Source organism: Vicia villosa, linkage group LG5 (genome assembly GCF_029867415.1).
Source record: "Vicia villosa cultivar HV-30 ecotype Madison, WI linkage group LG5, Vvil1.0, whole genome shotgun sequence".
Taxonomy (NCBI): domain Eukaryota; kingdom Viridiplantae; phylum Streptophyta; class Magnoliopsida; order Fabales; family Fabaceae; genus Vicia; species Vicia villosa.
Genome location: NC_081184.1, coordinates 156,671,837 through 156,693,146, shown reverse-complemented (window position 1 = coordinate 156,693,146; position 21,310 = coordinate 156,671,837). Strand labels below are relative to the sequence as shown.

The 21,310-nt window shown below is 38.3% G+C and overlaps 1 protein-coding gene across 1 annotated transcript; it reads left to right on the top strand.

The window, feature by feature from the left end:
• Positions 1–19,989: 19,989 nt before the first annotated feature.
• LOC131605827 (uncharacterized) lies at positions 19,990–20,932 on the top strand. Its single transcript, XM_058878137.1, has 2 exons — positions 19,990–20,278; positions 20,394–20,932. The coding sequence occupies exons 1-2, from the start codon at positions 19,990–19,992 to the stop codon at positions 20,930–20,932; spliced, it is 828 nt and encodes a 275-aa protein (XP_058734120.1).
• The last annotated feature ends 378 nt before the right edge of the window (positions 20,933–21,310 follow it).

The window sequence follows — 21,310 nt, the reverse complement described above, 5'->3', positions numbered from 1 at the left end:
GTTAGAGTGGTTAGTTTGCAGTGAAATTAGTTGCATATACAAAAACGAAAATAAAACTCATATGTACATGAAGAGCTTTAAGTGCTTTATACGACTCTCATATGTCTATATTTAGAGCTCAATCTTACTCTATAATGTTTGAGGAGATGATTAGAAGTGTTTATTGGTATTGATATTGATTGGAAATTTGAATTTGAAAATTACAAAGTATATGCAAATTTTGAGAATTTTTGTGATATTTCTTGCTATATCCTTGCCCTATTTCGTGTGTCCTCCTTTTGCTGAAGTATGATGCTTCTTTTATAGCCCAAAGTTGCTTGGAACTCAAGCTAAGAAGCTTTGTTGTCTTTGTTGAAAGTTTGATTTTTAAAATATTAAAAATCTTTGAATTGTTGACCAAGCTTGACTCCATTCAATGCTCTTGTCTTGCTCTTCAATTCTTGCAGAAAAAATGAAGATTCCTTGAAGTGAGTCATACTTGGAGGCCAAGCAACCATTATCCATGCATTTTCCTTTTAATTTTAATCTTAAAGTAAGATAAAATTATGCAAAAAATGGCCAATAAAGATGTGGGCTTTGTCTTGGTCGTGGGAGGCCCATAGTAACATGGCAAAGATGTTTGGACCATAAAAACTTGGACTCATTTGGAAAAAAAACATTTTTGAGCAATGTTGATTTCATGCATTTTCCCAAAATTTAGCCAACTTCAACAAGGTGTAAATCCTTCAATTTTTGTCATATGAAGGAGATCTTGCACTTTTTGGAAACCTCAAAGAGTCCTCTAACCAATGTCTTTGGTCTCATATCAAAATGATTTTTGGTTCTCCTTGTGTGTCCATTTGAAAAAAGTGTCTTTTTGTTGACTTTGAAAATGACCTGTAATGTCTTTGGCCATATTTTTCAAATGGTGAATGCTATGACCATGGGATCAATTGCATTTGAAAGATAATTGAATTTCCTTCAAAATGAGCTTTGGTTGACATTTTTTGGATGAAGGATGAGAGAGTTATGATCAGTCAAAGTTGAGTTGACTTTTCAGGCAAAAACCCTAATTTTGAATCTTAGGGTTTTGTTGATTTTTGATCTTTCCTTGATGAATTGTGATCATCCAATGATCAAATGTTGAATCCTTTGACAAAATATGGACTTTGACAAAAAATTTCATTTTTGACTGTCAGTTGACTTTTTTGGTCAAACGGGTCGTCTGTTGACTGTTTGAGCTGCTGACGGTGCGTCTGAGTGAATTGAAGTTTGAAAATTTGTATGATGGTACTTTGAGATGTATGGATGTATATGAAATCCATTTGAGCTCTCAAAACTTGTTGCTCCTGTTAAAACAAGAAAAACCCTGATTAGGGACTGTCTGTATAGGAGGCAGTTAAGCGTACCTGATTTTTGTGCAGTGTTGAGTTTCTGCTAATCATGTGATATTCAGAAGACTTCTAACACAAAAATCTTGGAAATTTGAATTGTGAATGATTGATTTGATTGATTGTACAAATCACTGTGAATTGTACTGTCTGCAGTTTGTCTGTCAACCGACTGTTCGTGTACTGAAGCAGCAGTTAAAGTGAAAAATCAACCGTCAAAGTTAATTTTCTTTTTTTTTTTTTTGTTGTTATTTTTGTTTTTGTTTGGTGTGAAGCATGAAAATTTATTTACATGACTTGTTAGAAAACAGAAACATAATAAATAACTGATATTTACGGTATGCGGGCAAAATTACCGATAATAACCTGAAAATTATTTAATGCACAGAAATAGAAATATTTGACTGGCAGAAAATACACAAAATATTATCTTAGTAATTAAGCAATATTATGACAACTAGTACAACATTTAATACTGACAGTATAAATATTACATACTATATTGAACAGTACGACGAATAAACGGTACATTTAAGAAATAAGAAATACGGCAAATTTTAAGAATGACGATTGATGACCCATGCTATGAACAATAGCATGTAGATGATTGGGAGCATAACCATTGCAGGTCCACACTCCTCAGGACTGTGCAGGCAGAAGAAAGTCATGATCACCGTAGCAATGGTGATGACTGTAAGAGACAGTGTCTCTATCCATTTTGCCATTTTTGTTAGGGAAGAAGAGAAAATGGATTATGAAGTGGAAATTTGAGAAATGAATTAGAATTTGATGTGAGATTTTATGGAAGAATGAGAAGTATTTATAGAATGGAAAGATGATAGAGACGTTGGGGAATGATGTGATTCCGTACAAAAGGAAATTTGAGTGGTAGTGAGATTTGAAAGAAAGTGTAAGGTATTGTTGGGAAAAGAGAGATGGATAGAATAAAGTTGAGATTTGAATTTGAAAGGATAGATTTGAAAAGATTTTGAAAATAATGGAATATAGCACAAAAGTTAGTGGGAAAACAAAAACAATTGTTACCAGTACAGTGTGAGTTTCCTGCTTTTGCGCCTGCAAAAAGATTTAACCCTGCATGAACTGTGTTAGTACTATTTATCTGTAAAATAAATAAATAGTATTTGTGAAGTAAGGAACAGTATTTGGCGTTTGCGTAAGAATAAATTCCACTGTAAGCCAAGTTACTGTGTAAGAAAAATTCTGAAAACCAAGTTCTTCATATGTCAGGATATTTTGAAAAAATCCATGTTTATATGAGACTCTTAATTTTCATATTGAAACTTTCCTGAAAAAAGAAGTGGGCAAATTTTGGGGTATAACAGTTGCCCCTATTCAATCTTCTTAAACCTGAAGAGATTGTCTGAAATCTGAGGGTAGAAGATGATTGAATAAATAGATGCCCTGAAAATTTGCACTTACCTTGATCAGCAGAGATGTTGGAAGTTGCATTTGAATGTTGTCTGTGAAATGTTGTTGGCAGATTGAAACATTACCTGAGATGGGCTTTCGGATGCCACCTGGACAATGTGTTGATGGTTTGTTCATCAGAATGAATCTGTTGATTATATCTTGATGAAGGATTTGAAAGTTGATCATTGTGGAACCGTTTGAGGTATCACTTTAGATCTGCAATGTTAGATCGTTCTGGAACCGTCTGAGGTTTCGCCTTAGATCTGAAATGCTAGATCGTTCTGGAACCGTCGGAGGTATCGCCTTAGATCTGAAATGCTAGATCGTTCTGGAACCGTCTGAGGTATCGCCTTAGACTAGCAATGTTAGATGATAAATGAGTTGAGAATGAGAGTTCTTCAGAGTGAATCTTTGGTTTGATTGTATCTGAAAGGACTGCTTGTCTGAATAAGATTCAGGATGAACACTGCATGTGAGTGAGAACATCTTTGCTGAAGACATCTGTCTACCTGAAAAATCAAGTTAATAATATGCGATGTCTATGATGCATGTATGATATGAGATCCTCGAGCTAGAGGAGAAATATGCAAGTTATGTTGTGTATGAATATGCGTATGATGCATGATTGTGAATGTGAATATGAGTGTGAATGTGATGCATGGTTTATGCAGCTTAGAGCGTGTCAAGCTCCTGATTGGGAAAATAAATCCCAGCTTAGTCGTCAAGAAATGAAGGCATTGTGATTGGGAAAATAAATCCCTGCTAGCCATTTGGAAGTGAAGGCATCGTGGTTGTTGATGATCTTCTGTCTCGCTTGAGTACCCTGGGTTGGGGAAATTCTTTGAGAACCAGGATGTTCTATTGAAGGATCTTTGATTACTGCTCGGGGATGAACAGTAGTTTTGAGAGTTCGGACTGTGACGCCCTTTGGAGTGGGAATGAGGAAGATGCATAATCCTCCGATGCACTATCTGACCAAGTTTGGGTGCGGAGATCACACCTTCTGAAGACAGTAATCTGGAACAACCCTGCTGGGGAATAAGACTTCTTTCGAAAGAAAAATCTTTTTGAGGGATTTGTTGAGGAATGTGTCTCCATTGGGGAAACTTCCTTCTGATGCTGGTTTAGGATAATGTCCAAATAATTGGGACATGTCCGGAATGCTATTCCTGTTTTTCCTGGTAAACATCAATCATATTCAAATGCATATGTTCATTCAAAATATCATTGGGATGCTCGCGTATTCAAAACAGAAAAAATGAAAATGTTAGTTATAAGCTGCATTGATTTTTGAAAAGGTGCCGTGATAGGCGGATTAGTATAGGGAGACAACAATCCTAGAAGTAGGAAATTGTCAGAAAGTTTTGAAAAGTATTTATGAAAAGAAATAGCTATGTGAGAACGATCCAGTCAAGTTTCAATTCTGCTATTGCCAATCTGTCTTCGAGCATCTCATCCCTCACTTGTTGGAAGAAAGTGATTGGACTGATCGGTGTCTTTGAGGTGTTGAACCTTGTCGGTGAGTAGGCAGCTGAGCGGGACATAGTTGTATGCTTTATTCCCTAATTTTTGCCTAGGCTGCCCTTTCAGGTTTTCAGCCTACCGGGATTGTATTTGTTTTGTCTCTAATTTTTGCCTGGATCGCCCTTTCGGGTTTTCAATCCACCGAGACGCTCATTTTTGCCTAAGTTGCCCTTTCAGGTTTTCAACTTAGCGAGCTGTATTTTTTTTTTTTAAGCAAAGTACTTTTTGACTATGTCCGCATTCACAGGGTGTGGGAAATCCTCGCCATCCATGGTGGTAAGCAACATGGCACCGCCGGAGAATATTTTCTTGATTATGAATGGTCCCTCGTAGGTGGGGGTCCATTTGCCTCTGGGATCACCTTGTGGTAAGATGATGCGTTTGATAACCAAGCCACCAGTTTGGTATGCTTGACTTTTGACTTTCTTGTTGAATGCTTTGATCATGCGCTTTTGGTATAGCTGGCCATGACAGATAGCTGCAAGTCTTTTCTCATCGATCAAGTGTATTTGGTCGAATCGAGTTTGAATCCAATCGTCTTCGTCTAGATCGGCTTCTTTCATGATCCTTAAGGAAGGAATCTGGATTTCGATTGGGAGAACTGCTTCCATACCGTAGACTAACGAGAATGGAGTTGCCCCTGTTGAAGTACGCGCAGATGTGCGATAACCATGAAGAGCAAAAGGTAACATCTCATGCCAGTCTTTGTAGGTTACTGTCATCTTTTGTATGATTTTCTTGATGTTTTTGTTGGCGGCTTCGACAGCGCCGTTCATCTTTGGTCGATATGGAGAAGAATTATGATGTTTGATCTGGAACTGCGTGCAGAGTTCAGTAATCATTTTGTTGTTTAGATTCGTGCCATTGTCAGTGATGATCCTTTCGGGGATGCCGTACCGACAAATGAGATTGTGCTTGATAAACCTGGCTACCACATTCTTGGTGACAGAAGCATATGAAGCTGCCTCTACCCACTTTGTGAAGTAGTCAATAGCGACCAGGATAAAGCGATGTCCGTTGGAAGCAGTAGGTTTGATTTCTCCAATCATATCAATACCCCACATTGCGAAAGGCCAAGGAGCCGTCAGAACGTTTAATGGAACTGGAGGTACATGCACTTTGTCGGCATATATCTGGCATTTGTGACAAGTTTTGGAATGATGATGGCAATCTGTCTCCATGGTAGACCAGTAGTAACCTGCTCTCAAGATCTTTTTAGCCATTGTATGTCCGTTGGAATGAGTACCGAAGGTACCATTGTGTATGTCTTCCATGATTTGTTCTGCTTCCTTCTTGTTTACGCAACGAAGTAAAGTCGAGTCATGGTTGCGCTTGTACAAAGTTCCATTGCTTAGGAAGAATTTGGAGGCAAATCTCCTTAGAAACTTTCTGTCGTTAATAGATGCCCCTTCAGGGTACTCCTGGGTTTCGAGATACCTTTGTATTTCATGGAACCATGATTTGTCTTCCATTTGTTTGGTATCGATCTCATTGCAATAGGCTGGTTCGTCTTGCCTGTAAATGGTGATCATAGGAGCTTCGTCGTCCCAATTGACTTTGAACATGGATGACATGGTAGCTAAGGCATCAGCTAGTTGATTTTCTTCGCGTGGGATGTGTTCGAAAGTGATCTCCTCGAAGTAAGGAATCAAACTCAACACATGTTCTTTGTATGGAATTAGATTTGGGTGCTTTGTGTCCCATTCCCCTTTGACTTGGTAGATTACCAAGGCCGAGTCTCCGTAGACTTCAAGGAATTTGATTTTTAGATCAATTGCAGCTTTGAGACCCAGAATGCATGCTTCGTATTCGGCTATATTGTTGGTGCAATTGAAACACAATCTGGCGGTGAAGGGTGTATGACCTCCTGTGGGGGAAATGATCACAGCTCCGATGCCATTGCCGAGCGCATTAGAAGCTCCGTCAAAAACCATAGTCCATCGGGATCCTGGTTGTTTGTAGTCATTGACTAGCATAATGTCTTCGTCTGGGAAGTCAAAGTTCAATGCCTGATAATCATCTACTGCTTGATGAGCTAAATGATCAGCTACCACACTTCCTTTGATTGCTTTTTGCGAAGTGTATTGAATGTCATATTCTGTTAGGATCATTTGCCATCTTGCAATCCTTCCAGAGAGAGCAGGTTTTTCGAACACGTATTTGATTGGATCCATCTTGGAGATCAGGAAAGTGGTGTGATTTAGCATATACTGTCTTAGTCGGCGAGCCGCCCATGCTAAGGCACAGCAAGTTTTTTCGAGTAGTGAGTATCTTGTTTCACAATCGGTAAACTTTTTGCTAAGATAGTAGATTGCGTGCTCCTTTCGACCGGAATCGTCATGTTGTCCGAGTACACACCCCATTGAATCTTCTAACACAGTTAGGTACATTATCAGAGGTCTGCCTTCCACAGGAGGTAACAAGATTGGCGGTTTTTGAAGGTATTCTTTGATTTTATCAAAGGCTAACTGGCATTTGTCATTCCATCTTTCCACTTGATCTTTCTTCAGTAATTTGAAGATTGGCACACAAGTAGGAGTCATATGGGCAATGAATCTGGCTATGTAGTTTAGACGTCCCAAGAATCCTCTGACTTGTTTCTCGGTACGGGGTATAGGCATTTCTTGAATGGCTTTGACCTTGGCAGGATCAACCTCAATACCTTTACTGCTGACGATGAAACCTAAGAGTTTACCGGATCTTACTCCAAAGGTACACTTGTTCGGGTTCAGTCGCAATCTGTATTTCTTGAGTCTGTCAAACAGCTTGTGTAAATGACTCAAATGTTCTTCTTCGGTGTTGGATTTTGCGATCATGTCATCGACATACACCTCTATTTCCTGATGAATCATATCATGAAATAGTGTTACCATTGCTCGTTGGTAGGTAGCTCCAGCATTTTTTAGACCAAAGGGCATTACTTTGTAACAAAAGGTTCCCCAGGGAGTTGTGAAGGTTGTTTTTTCCATGTCTTCGGGTGCCATCTTGATTTGATTGTACCCTGAGAATCCGTCCATAAAGGAGAATACCTTGCATTGTGCGGTATTGTCAACTAGTACATCGATGTGCGGTAAAGGGAAATCATCTTTAGGGCTTGCCCGGTTCAGATCTCTGTAGTCTACACACATTCTGACTTTCCCGTCTTTTTTGGGTACAGGCACGATGTTAGCTATCCAAGGAGGATAACTTACAACTTTTAGGAATCCGGCATTGAATTGTTTTTCAACCTCGTCTTTGATCTTTTTTGACATATCAGGCTTACTCCTTCGCAGTCTCTGTTTGACCGGAGTGCTTCCTTCTTTGATTGGCAGGCGATGAACTACAATGTCCGTGTCAAGGCCAGGCATATCTTGATAAGACCAGGCGAATATCTCGGCGTAGTCTTGCAACAATTGAATCAGTCTTTGCTTGACACTGTTTTCTAAGTCAGCCCCAATTCTGACCTCTTTCTTTTCTTCGTCACTGCCCAAGTTGATGACCTCAATCGGCTCCTCATGAGGCTGTATGGCTTTTTCTTCTTGTTCTAGAAGTCTTGCAATTTCTCTTGGCACTTCACAATCTTCCTCACTTTCGTCCTCAGTTTGGTAGATCGGATTTTCAAAGTCATGACGGGCAATAGCAGAGTCGTTATTGACTGGATCCAGCGTGTATGTGAATCTGCATGGTAGATATGTGAGTGTGTATGAAGAGAAAAACATAGCTATTTGAAAGCGAATAAAGAAAGAAAAAGGATCACAAAATTTTGAACATGCAAGCATCCCATGATTTTATTGAATGCACATAATCATGATATGACAAACCCTTTTTATAGAAGGACCGTTGTGCTAAGGCACACGGCTTTCAAGCTCATGGTTCGATTGTTCAGGAACCACTTTTATCTTTGCACAATATACACAAAGAAAACAGGAAATGGCATTTACTCCTGATCAAAGGAGATCACATCCTCTGCTTTCCAGTTGTTCAATCCACCGTTGTTAGCAGGGAGCACCCAGCTGTTCCAGTTGCAGTTGTTCTTTTCGTCTTCCGTAGCATTGATTCCGCTAGTGGGAAAATGCGTAGGTAATTCTTCAGGATAAGTTGGATGATTTGTTGGATATGAGAATCCAGGTGGAGGTCCCTCTATTGGCTGAGCGAGATGCTCGATAAGGCCGTCCCATGCAGTAGGAATGATGTTTTGAATAGAGACTTGTGCATCCTGATAAGGAGTGTACTGTGACAGAAAATAACCTTCGTTGTTTGGCATCTTCCTGGCTTCTTCAAGAGCGAAGTTGTCGTCGTACTGTTCGTCCCATCCAGTCGGGACAATGTCTTTGATGGGAGTTGAAAAGCTCGGAGGAGCGGAATATTTCACCATATAGTCGTATTTGCCGCTGGGTTCTCCTAGCGTGTCCCATACTTCTTTGGGTGGATTTTGATATTGCTGAGTGACGGGACTTGTGATACTTCCGTCATTTTGATTACCCTCTTCTGTTGGAGTAAGATCTTCCAGAGCAATGTAAGAATTCTGAGGTGTGATATACTGGTAGTTGTAACCGTCATTTGGTCCTCCCACAGCATCCCACATTCCCATGGTAATGGGTGGAATTTCGTCTGGATATGGCTGAATGATGTGGTTCAAGTATGTCCCTTCATCATCAATGGCGTTTACTTCTTGGCTGGCGAAGTGTGATATTAACCCTTCAGAGCGAGGATTTTGATCATTCTTTTGATTTTCACCATTATAGCCCAGACCTAGCTTGTCGGACTTGTAGGGTATATCAGGGAGTTGTCCCCATACTGTGCGATCACCCTGTTCAATCATGGCTTTGGCATCTTTGAGAGAAGCCATAGTTGTAGCTGGAGTAGCAGGAATATGCTTGGTGGTAGAGATATCTGGAGATACAACCTCAAAAGCTTGATACGGAGTTTCGATGGATTCGCCCTCCATCTCAACATACTTGTCGTTGCTCAAGTGACTGACCATATATTCTTCTTCGCCATAGACTGTGACAACCTTTCCTTTTACTGGGTATTTTAACTTCTGATGCAGGGTAGAAGTTACAGCGTTTGCCCCATGTATCCAAGGGCGTCCTAGTAAACAGGAGTATGTTGGAAGAACGTCTATTACGGAAAAGATAACATCGAAAGTTTGAGAGCCCACTCTGATTGGGAGCTTAACTTCTCCGTACACCGTTCTTGTTGACCCATCGAAGGCTCTTACAACCACATCACTTGGTTGTAGCACAACTCCTTTGAAGTCAAGTTTTTCCAGTATTACCTTTGGTAACACGTTTAGAGAGGAACCATTGTCTATTAGCACATGAGACAGAGTGGTGCCGTTGCATTCGATAGAGATGTGCAGGGCCTTGTTGTGATTTCTTCCAGCAGGAGTTAGATCCACATCAGAGAAACCAAGACCATTGGGCACTGTAAGACTGGCGACACAATTCTCAAATTGGTCGATTGGGATTTCTTGAGGCACATGCGCAGCTTGAAGGAACTTCATTAGAGCTTTAGCATGAGCTTCTGAATATTTTAGCAGAGATAACATTGAGATTTTTGAAGCAGTATGCCCCAGTTGTTCGACAATATTGTAATCACTTTTGCAGATGATTTTCAATATTTCGTCCATCTCTTGCTTTGATGGATCCTCAGCAGTGATCTCTACCGGATTTTGAACTGGTTCGATCAGTGGCTCTTTGCCTCGAGTGTTGATATCTGGAATAGGAATTGGAACCTGGATTGGACTAGCAGCAATATTTGGAGAAATTTCTGGTGAAAAGATTCTTCCACTTCTCGTGATCTTGCTAGTGCCTGCAATGTTACTTACAGCTGAAGTAGTTAGTGTTGCGTCCTCTTTAGTCGAGGGATCCTGCTTAACTCCATGAATGTAAACATTAGTGTCATATCCCCATGGGACAGCTTTGTCTGAGGAGTATGGAAATGGAGTTGGTCTAGCAATGACTACTGATGCCACTTTGAGTGTAGCAGAAAGTTTGAATGGAGCCTTGGTAGAGATTTTGAATGGTAAGCTGGAGATCACTGAGACGTCTTCCATTCTTATCCCGTTGGCAAAGACTTTGCCCAACATGTCCATAGAAGGGAGCCTCTCAAACATAATGATACGGCGATCCATGTGTTTTTGAATTCCCATCTTTAGATTTTCACAACCATTGGGTTGGCGTGAGCAATAAAAGCAGTCGGGATCACAACCTGGAAAGTAACCAGCTTGGATGAACTTTCTTTTGACTTCGAGGAGTGGAATTGATACTTCGTTCACATCATAAATGTAAACTGTGTCTATGATAGCATTAACAGTTTTGTCATGCTTTGGCATAGGTGCTGTGATGACATTTGGAGTTTCTGGAGGATCGAACTCAATTTCTCCAGCATCTATCATGTCTTGGATTTTATTTTTCAGGGCCCAGCAGTGATCTGCGTCATGTCCTGGACAGTTTGAATGATAGGCACATGTTGCATCAGGGCGATAATTCAGAGAAGAAGTATTGACATTCTTCGGAGGACCCCTTAATGTGATCAGATCCGCTTTAAGCAAGTGCTGCAATGCCTGAGAGATTGGCATGTTGATTTTGGTGAAAGTTCTTCTTGGTGCATCTGGTCGATGCGTATATTTTGGCTGTTGATCTTTTTGAGGTGCAGATGCGGAGATCATAACTGCCCCTACAGATTGATGCTGATCACTTTTGTGACTTGTCTGAATTTGCGCTGTATTGACCTCATTTCTGATGGGCCTTTTTGTAGTACCAGAGGAGGATCCTACTTGAATTTTTCCATTTCGAATGCCACTTTCGACACGTTCTCCGGTCAGTATTAGGTCAGTGAAACCTGATGATGAACTTCCCAGCAAATGGCTATAGAATGGGCCAGTTAAAGTGCCCATGAACATGTCGACTGGTTCGCGATCAGATAAGGGTGGTTGAACCCTTCCAGCCATATCTCTCCACTTTTGTGCATACTCTTTGAAACTTTCTTTTGGTCCCATAGACATGCCTCGCAATTGAGTACGAGTGGGTGTAAGATCAGCATTGTATTGGTACTGTTTGTAAAAAGCAGCAGCTAATTCTTCCCAAGTATGAACCTTGGTATTTTCTAGCTGGTAGTACCATTCGAGTTGTGTACCTGACAGACTTTCTTGGAAAAAGTGAATCCACAATTTGTTATCTGTTGTATGAGGTTGTATCTTCCTCACATAAGATCTCAAATGTAGTTTTGGACAAGAAACTCCATCATACTTTGCAAAGGTTGGAACTTTGAATTTTGGAGGGATGACAACATCCGACACGAGTCCCAGATCATTGAAATCTAAGCCAGGTATTTTTTGTATTTCCATAGCTTTCATACGATCCTCCAACTGTTGGTATTTGTCATCATCCTGTTCGTCTCCAGAATGATCTTCTTCTTCATTTGAAGAGAGAGAGGGTTTAGCAGAACCCTGGTTGCTTTGATTATCTTCTTGTTCATCATCACCGACTGTTTCAGGGATCGGTGGCTTTGTGAACCTTTTGACTGGAATTTTGATCTTTCTTCTCAGGTGACTCACACCTACAGATCCTTTGGGCTTCTTTTTCTTCTTGATTATCAGGGCTTTCAGTTCTTGCTGCCCCTTTGCTAGTTCCAGAATTGCCACTTGCACTTGGGCATTCTGCGCTTCGAGATTCTTGATACTCATTTCAGATTCCATCTCTTCTGACTGAAATAAACAGCGAGAAGATGAGAAATCCGTCATGTGAACCTGTTATGCAATGTGTATGACTGGATGCCATGTGTATGCAATGTATGAAATGTATATGCAATGTATATGAATGCAATGTATGAAATGTATATGCAATGCATGAAGTGAAATGTGTGTGCAATGTTTTCAAGGATCTTAGAGTTTAGATTTGTTAAAGAAGAAACAAACGTTAGTTAATCAATTTATTTCTTTTTTCTTTGCCTCATTTGGGCTTACAAGACAGAAAATAAAATAAATGATCTTTCAGGTCTCCCGTGGGCGCTTTTTCTTTGTCCCCAGGAATGCGTTGATTCTTTGTTCTTCTTGAAGCTGTCTGGTGAGCTCGAATAGCCTTCTCTCATAGTCCTGACAGTGTTCTTTGAAGGTGTCTCTTTCCTCTTTGAGTTGAACCCAGGATTTTTGCAACTCTTCCAAGTCAGTTGGCATATCCGGGTGTAGAATAACTTGAGGTTCGTAACCTTCGACTTCTGATTCGATAGTCACAGGTAGAACAGCGGGATAGGGCATCATGAGTTTTTGAGCATGAGTACGCACCCATCTGAGGTAAAGTTCCATAGGAATAGAATTCCATTGCCCCAGAGTTTTGCTTTCTATTCTATAGACACTGTCCCAAGCCTGTATGAATCTTCGTCGGTGTCTGTGAGAATCATTCTCGTAATCAAACACAATGCCACGGATAATCATGTCATGAGGACCGTTGCTTCTTGCATATCCGAATTGGCGTAGAGCTAGAGAGGGATTGTAAGTGATACCTCCTTTAATGCCAAGGAGTGGCACATTAGGGTATTCTCCACAATGATCAATGATAGTAATGTCTCTTTGAAAGAAGTTGTTCCATCGGATATCTGAATGAGATAAAGACATGATTCTGTAAGACCATTGTGCTCTTTGTTCATTTCTCAGTACTGATCGGGGAAGATGACATGTAAACCACCTAGCCAGCAGTGGTATACAGCACATGAGAGTTCCTCGCTTCTTCGTGGTACGAGTGTGTAGAGAGTGTAGGATGTCTCCCAGCAATGTTGGTACCGGGTTGCGAATTAGGAAAAGGTTGATGATGTGTACACTTATGAACTGGTCGGAATTAGGGAACAAAACCAACCCATAGATCAAAAGAGCCATAACTTCTTCAAAAGCTGGATAACTTTTGTTTTCTAGCAGTAGTCGAGCCTTTTCCAGTAAGAATTTGGCAAGCAAACCCTCAACTCCACTCTTTGTTTCCCAATTGGATTTGATTTCTGACTTTTGCAGATGTAAAGCAGCAGCAATGACTTCAGGTTTTGGTTTTCTTTCTAAACCAGTGAAAGGTAATTGATCTCGGATTGGTAATCCAATTAATTCAGAGAATTCTTCCAAAGTGGGTACCAACTGGTAATCAGGAAATGTGAAGCAATGATGTTCAGGGTCGAAGAACTGGAACAGGACCCGTATCATGTCTTCTTCAAACTTTGAGGTAACCAAATGGAGTAGGTGACCATCCTTTTCAGTGAATTGAGCATTCCTGGGGAATTCTGCTACCAAGACTTTGAGTTCAGATGGCACCGTTGAGATATTGATTCGGATGTAATCTCTGGTGGCGGGAGCCATTACCTGCAAAAACAAAAGTAAACTCTTTGATCCTTGAAATGTGTAGTGAAAAATGATGTGTTTATGATGCAAACATGTGGCACACAAAAACAAATCAAACAATAGCCTTAGGTTTAAAGGCTTGCATGAGGTTGATAGGTGATACCCTCCCCTCTGAAGTTGAGTTGGTTGAAAACCTGTCCTAGAATAGTATTCGGGTTCTATGATCCTTGGAGACAACATCTCAATACGGCGCTCGGACGGCCGATCAAGAATATTCCTCGAGGATAACTAGCTTCGATCAATTTCAAAGCTAGCCACTTAATAGGCCACAAGTCAAGTTCAACTAAAAGGTTCTAAGACAAATTAGTGTTAATGACACTTCGGAAGCCTAATATACTCCTTGATCGCTTTCAAGGGACATCAGTATAAACCAAAGTATCACACTAACGATGACTACCAGATCAACCGTATCGGTACATGCCGTACAGTTTCCTTGGTCTATTGTCATATACTTAAGGTATCTCGAGATTCGGGTTAGAATCTTTCACACAAGCAAAGTACCCAAGCAAACCTGTGAAAAGTAAAGCAATCAGATCAAACAATTGAAAACATCGAAATGATCTATACTCTAAAGGTAACCCCTTTTGAAAACATTTTGAATTTGTATTCCCCAGCAGAGTCGCCAGTTCTGTGGACCGTCCTTTCGGGCCATACCCCTCCGTGGGTGGGATACGTGAACTGACTCTTTTTTGTCGATCGGACGCTTTCGCGTCACTTTTGAAAAAGTTTACAGAGTCGCCACCGACCTTTTATTTTATCCAATGAAGGAAAGGTTTATAAAAGAAACAGAAAAAAGACCTTTGAGAGATTCTGGGTAAGGGGGTAGGTTATACAAAGGGAAGGTGTTAGCACCCTTTGTATCCATGGTTATCCATGGGCTCTTTAGTTTGCTTAGCTCATTTGCTTTACTTTTCAATTGATTCGGAATGCTTTACCTGTGTTTTTGAAATACCTTTGCAAATAGAATTTGTAATGATCCTTGTGCGGATATATACAAATGCTTGTTTATCTTTCGAAAGATGTTTTGAAAAGATCGTTAATTTTGTAATGATCCGTGTTTGGATGTATACAAAATATTGTCTTTTGGAAAATTCATTTTAAAAAAACAACAGTGTATGAGAATTTTGTTTGTTTTGATTTTGAGCAAGCAAACTAGGAGGTCTACCCTGAGTTAGGAGGTCTTTATCCTTGTTCCCTTTAAAAATCTATCCATTCGTCGGATATAAACAAAAGGTTCGATTTTGTACTCGAAACAGTAGAAATGTAACTTTGATTTTGAAAAGAGTGAAAAGGGGTTACCCTAGGAGGTGCAAATGTGATTGTGATTGAATTCAGATATTTATCTTTGAAGTTAGTGATCTGACGGTTCAGTTTTATCTTTGACATACACGCAGTTTATATGGGTGCTGGAAATTAAAATGCGGAAATGTAAAGTGCAGAAAGTAAATCTACGCTATTACATCGATTGTGCGGGAAATGTAAACTAGCCTATTTACATGAATTTGACATCCTATACATTTATCTAGGAATTTTAAATTGCAAGAAATAAAAGGCATATTTTTGTATTTTTGTGATTTATTTTAAATATAATTAATGCATTATTAATTAATTTAAAATAAAGAAAAGATGGAAATATGATTAAACCTAGCAAATAAGTTTAAAAATATGTACAAAATGTTTGTTAATTGATTTTAGAACAAAACTAATTTTTTTGGAATTTTTGAAATTTGTTTTTGGATATTTTAAGTTAATCAAAACATAATTATGCAAATAATTACACAAATAATTAAAACTTAAAGAGAAAATTATCCTAAATATGTACAAAATTAGTTTATGATATATAAACAATATTTAACACAAAGAACAATTTTTTTTTATGATTTTTTGACTAATTAAAATAATTAATAAGCAAATATACAAATACATACTAATTAATTATGAAAAATATTGAAATTTTGAAGAAAAATAAAATATTTTTGTTTCATAAAATAATATATTATTTTAGAAGTTTAAAATATTTTTTGTGGAATTTTTGGAAGTTTTTAACTATTTTTAATTAATTTATCAAAGAAACTAAAATAAAAATAGAAAATAAAATTAAAAATATAAGGATACTGATCTGGTGTGGCAATTAATGAAGGAGCATGGTGAGCTTGCATGTGTGAGGCGTTGGATTGGCTTTGAGATTGATCCAAGGGCACAGATTTGTAGGTGCATGGTATGATGGTGTACACTGAATCCAAGGGGATTCAAAGTCTTTGCAGGGGCCCACGCTGGATTGACCAGCGAATAAGATTTGAGGGAAGGGCCACCTTGGCGCGCTGGAAAGTCAGACGAACCACGCTTGGACGCGTGGTCGTCTTCAACCTCCAGAAGTGAGGTTTTCAGCTTCAAATAGCGGGGGTTTTTAACCTCCCCTATTTGGACGTTAAAATTCCAGTTTTTTAACAACCTATGAACCTGCAAAAAATACGAGTTAGCAATAGAAACAAGTGACCCAGATCCACTAATTAGAGTGTCCTGAATCCAAATATGTCATTTGTTTTAAGGTTTGAAGCTCCTAGCTATGGATACGAAGAAGATGAAGCTTAAACACTCATGGACTCGTTTTAATGGTGGAGCCTGATCCTCACGTTGGAACACTCATGCTAAGGCCCAGATCACACATATAGGTTCCCATAAGGATGTTAGGGTGGTTAGTTTGCAGTGAAATTAGTTGCATATACAAAAACGAAAATAAAACTCATATGTACATGAAGAGCTTTAAGTGCTTTATACGACTCTCATATGTCTATATTTAGAGCTCAATCTTACTCTATAATGTTTGAGGAGATGATTAGAAGTGTTTATTGGTATTGATATTGATTGGAAATTTGAATTTGAAAATTACAAAGTATATGCAAATTTTGAGAATTTTTGTGATATTTCTTGCTATACTCTTGCCCTATTTCGTGTGTCCCTTCTTTTGCTGAAGTATGATGCTTCTTTTATAGCCCAAAGTTGCTTGGAACTCAAGCTAAGAAGCTTTGTTGTCTTTGTTGAAAGTTTGATTTTTAAAATATTAAAAATCTTTGAATTGTTGACCAAGCTTGACTCCATTCAATGCTCTTGTCTTGCTCTTCAATTCTTGCAGAAAAAATGAAGATTCCTTGAAGTGAGTCATACTTGGAGGCCAAGCAACCATTATCCATGCATTTTCCTTTTAATTTTAATCTTAAAGTAAGATAAAATTATGCAAAAAATGGCCAATAAAGATGTGGGCTTTGTCTTGGTCGTGGGAGGCCCATAGTAACATGGCAAAGATGTTTGGACCATAAAAACTTGGACTCATTTGGAAAAAAAACATTTTTGAGCAATGTTGATTTCATGCATTTTCCCAAAATTTAGCCAACTTCAACAAGGTGTAAATCCTTCAATTTTTGTCATATGAAGGAGATCTTGCACTTTTTGGAAACCTCAAAGAGTCCTCTAACCAATGTCTTTGGTCTCATATCAAAATGATTTTTGGTTCTCCTTGTGTGTCCATTTGAAAAAAGTGTCTTTTTGTTGACTTTGAAAATGACCTGTAATGTCTTTGGCCATATTTTTCAAATGGTGAATGCTATGACCATGGGATCAATTGCATTTGAAAGATAATTGAATTTCCTTCAAAATGAGCTTTGGTTGACATTTTTTGGATGAAGGATGAGAGAGTTATGATCAGTCAAAGTTGAGTTGACTTTTCAGGCAAAAACCCTAATTTTGAATCTTAGGGTTTTGTTGATTTTTGATCTTTCCTTGATGAATTGTGATCATCCAATGATCAAATGTTGAATCCTTTGACAAAATATGGACTTTGACAAAAAATTTCATTTTTGACTGTCAGTTGACTTTTTTGGTCAAACGGGTCGTCTGTTGACTGTTTGAGCTGCTGACGGTGCGTCTGAGTGAATTGAAGTTTGAAAATTTGTATGATGGTACTTTGAGATGTATGGATGTATATGAAATCCATTTGAGCTCTCAAAACTTGTTGCTCCTGTTAAAACAAGAAAAACCCTGATTAGGGACTGTCTGTATAGGAGGCAGTTAAGCGTACCTGATTTTTGTGCAGTGTTGAGTTTCTGCTAATCATGTGATATTCAGAAGACTTCTAACACAAAAATCTTGGAAATTTGAATTGTGAATGATTGATTTGATTGATTGTACAAATCACTGTGAATTGTACTGTCTGCAGTTTGTCTGTCAACCGACTGTTCGTGTACTGAAGCAGCAGTTAAAGTGAAAAATCAACCGTCAAAGTTAATTTTCTTTTTTTTTTTTTGTTGTTATTTTTGTTTTTGTTTGGTGTGAAGCATGAAAATTTATTTACATGACTTGTTAGAAAACAGAAACATAATAAATAACTGATATTTACGGTATGCGGGCAAAATTACCGATAATAACCTGAAAATTATTTAATGCACAGAAATAGAAATATTTGACTGGCAGAAAATACACAAAATATTATCTTAGTAATTAAGCAATATTATGACAACTAGTACAACATTTAATACTGACAGTATAAATATTACATACTATATTGAAAAGTACGACGAATAAACGGTACGTTTAAGAAAATAAGAAACACGACAAATTTTAAAAATGACGGTTGACGAACCATGCTATGATTAATAACATGTAGAGGAGTGGGAGTGCAACCATTGCAGGTCCACACTTCTCAGGACTGTGTAGGCAGAAGAAAGTTGTGATCACCGTAGCAATGGTGACGACTGTAAGAAGCAGTGTTTCTATCCATTTTGCCATTTTTGCTAGGGAAGAAGAAATGATGGATTATGAGGTAGGAATTTGAAAGATGATTTAGAATTTGATGTGAGATTTGTGGGAAGAATGAGAGGTATTTATAGAATGGAAAGATGATAGAGACGTTGGGGAATGATGTGATTCCGTACAAAAGGAAATTTGAGTGGTAGTGAGATTTGAAAGAAAGTGTAAGGTATTGTTGGGAAAAGAGAGATGGATAGAATAAAGTTGAGATTTGAATTTGAAAGGATAGATTTGAAAAGATTTTGAAAATAATGGAATATAGCACAAAAGTTAGTGGGAAAACAAAAACAATTGTTACCAGTACAGTGTGAGTTTCCTGCTTTTGCGCCTGCAAAAAGATTTAACCCTGCATGAACTGTGTTAGTACTATTTATCTGTAAAATAAATAAATAGTATTTGTGAAGTAAAGAACAGTATTTGGCGTTTGCGTAAGAATAAATTCCACTGTAAGCCAAGTTACTGTGTAAGAAAAATTCTGAAAACCAAGTTCTTCATATGTCAGGATATTTTGAAAAAATCCATGTTTATATGAGACTCTTAATTTTCATATTGAAACTTTCCTGAAAAAAGAAGTGGGCAAATTTTGGGGTATAACACATTGCATCCAAAAACTTTCCTACAACAAAACAAAATTTTCCCAATCAACACAGAGTATAAAATTTATTTTGTGATGTGGAAGATCAGACAAAACTGCAACCACAAAGCATACTAAAAAAAGTATACCCATCAAACCAGACTCTAATACCACTTGTTAGAAAAAAAACAAAGCATTAGAAAAAGAGGAATACAATAACAACACAAGAGATTAACTTGGAAACTCCAAAACCGAAGAAAAAAATCAAGAACGTTAATACACCCGCACTCTCTAAAGCAAATATTTAACTACCCCTCACAATACTCTAAAACAAGCAAATATTTACCTACCCCTCACAACACTTATTCGAATTAATTTTAACAACATCCCTTCTCTATTTCCATAATCAAAAGGCTTGAGACTTGGATGCGAAACTTTATTTGGAGGGGCTTTATTGATAAGAAGAAACTAGTCACTATAGCTTGGAAAACCTGCTGCAAAGGCATTGATGAAGGAGGTTTGGGAATTCTGTCTCTCAAAGCTTACAATGCTGTTACCAACATCCATCTTTGTTGGAAATTCCTCAATAATAATCAAAGATGGTCTAACCTCTTAAATGCAAGAGTTAGGAGAAATGGCAAAGTCATAAAATATTCTATTAAATCTTCCATTTGGATTGACATCAAGGAAGCTTATAATTTGGTCATGGAAAACTGCATATGGATCATTGGAAATGACAATAGGGTGAACTTCTGGTTGGACAATTGGCTTGGTGAACCCTTGACTACAAAGTTTAAAATTCCTGAGAGATTTCATAGGCATCTTACTTCAATGGTGTGTGACTGGTGGACTCCTCAGGGATGGCATGTTAAAGATAACATTAAATGGTAATTCCTAATTTATTGAGTGTCATTTCATCCACTACCATGCCAGACTTCAATGTGGAGGACAATCTGATTTGGAAAAGCAATTCTAATGGTGTCTTAAGTTTCAAAACTGCATACAACATTGTTGTTAAACCTTCCCCTTCTATGTTCTGGTCTAATTTTCCATGGGACAAGGCTTCTCCTCCTTCTCACTCAATGGTGGTGTGGAGGTACATCCATCGTAAAATTCCTACTGATGACTGCTTTCTCATTCGTGGATTTTCTATACCTTCTATGTGCACTCTATGTTGCTTCTCTCCGGAAACCGTGGATCACCTCTTCTTTGGATGTAAGTTTGCTGCTAATTTGTCGAATTGGCTCAAAAACTCAGTGTGACATCAACTTCTCCTTCCATTGCTATAATGATTGTCTGAAGGTGCTCGATATGAGCTGGTCTGCCTAAGCTCTAACTGTCTTGAAATCCACCATTGTTGGTATCTTCTATCACATTTGGAGGTCTCGCAACAAGGCTCGGCAGGAGAATGCAAGTATACATTGGAAATCTTGTTATACTATTAGTGCTGCCCAGGCAAAGCTTGTTAGGAACACTACTGGCAACAAATCAAACTCCTCCATTACAAGTTTCTCTATGCTTAAGAGGTTTGATGTCAACATAAACCCTCGAAACACAACTACCTCTTTTGATGTTCTTTGGTCTCCTCCTCTCCATGGTTGGACTAAGTGCAATATCGATGGAGTAGCTATTGGCTCTCCTTGGAAATCAGCTTGTGGTGGTATTTTTTGGGATATTGAAGCTAGGCATGTTCTCAGTTTCATCATTCCTTTGGGTCGTGCACCTCTTGCCAATGCCGAATTGCTTGCTACTATTGTAGCAATGGAAAAAGCTATGGAATTACGATTAAATAAATGTTGGTTGGAATCAGATTGCACTCTAGTAGTTAAAGCTTTCTATAACCATGCTCTTGTTCCGTGGACTATCTGATCTCGCTGGCTTATTTGTTGGTCTTATATGGTGAACATTGAATTTATGATCACACACATATTTAGAGAAGCCAATTTATATGCGGATATTCTTGCTAGCATTGGCTTAGATTGCAACTCCCCTAACTGGTTTCAACATGTTCATAGGAGCATTAGAAAAGATTATTTGGTAGATATGGAGGGTACTCCTAGGACTAAAATTTTCCACTAAGAGGTTTTTGCCTTGGTCCCCTCTTATTTTGTATCTCTTTACCTTTCATTTTAATATTATCTTCTTTTTGGTTTTTAAAAAAAATATTTACAAGAACCATGTTTTGTTGGTTTGGCTTAAACCAAAAAAAAAAACAAAAATTAATTCAAAGTATGACTCATCTAAAAT

Bases quoted from the DNA above. Each gene is read 5' to 3' on its own strand.
- LOC131605827 (XM_058878137.1), top strand. From the start codon at position 19,990: ATGCCAGACTTCAATGTGGAGGACAATCTGATTTGGAAAAGCAATTCT. The intron at 20,279-20,393 runs GTAAGTTTGCTG...GGTCTGCCTAAG, and splicing joins GGATCACCTCTTCTTTGGAT to CTCTAACTGTCTTGAAATCC.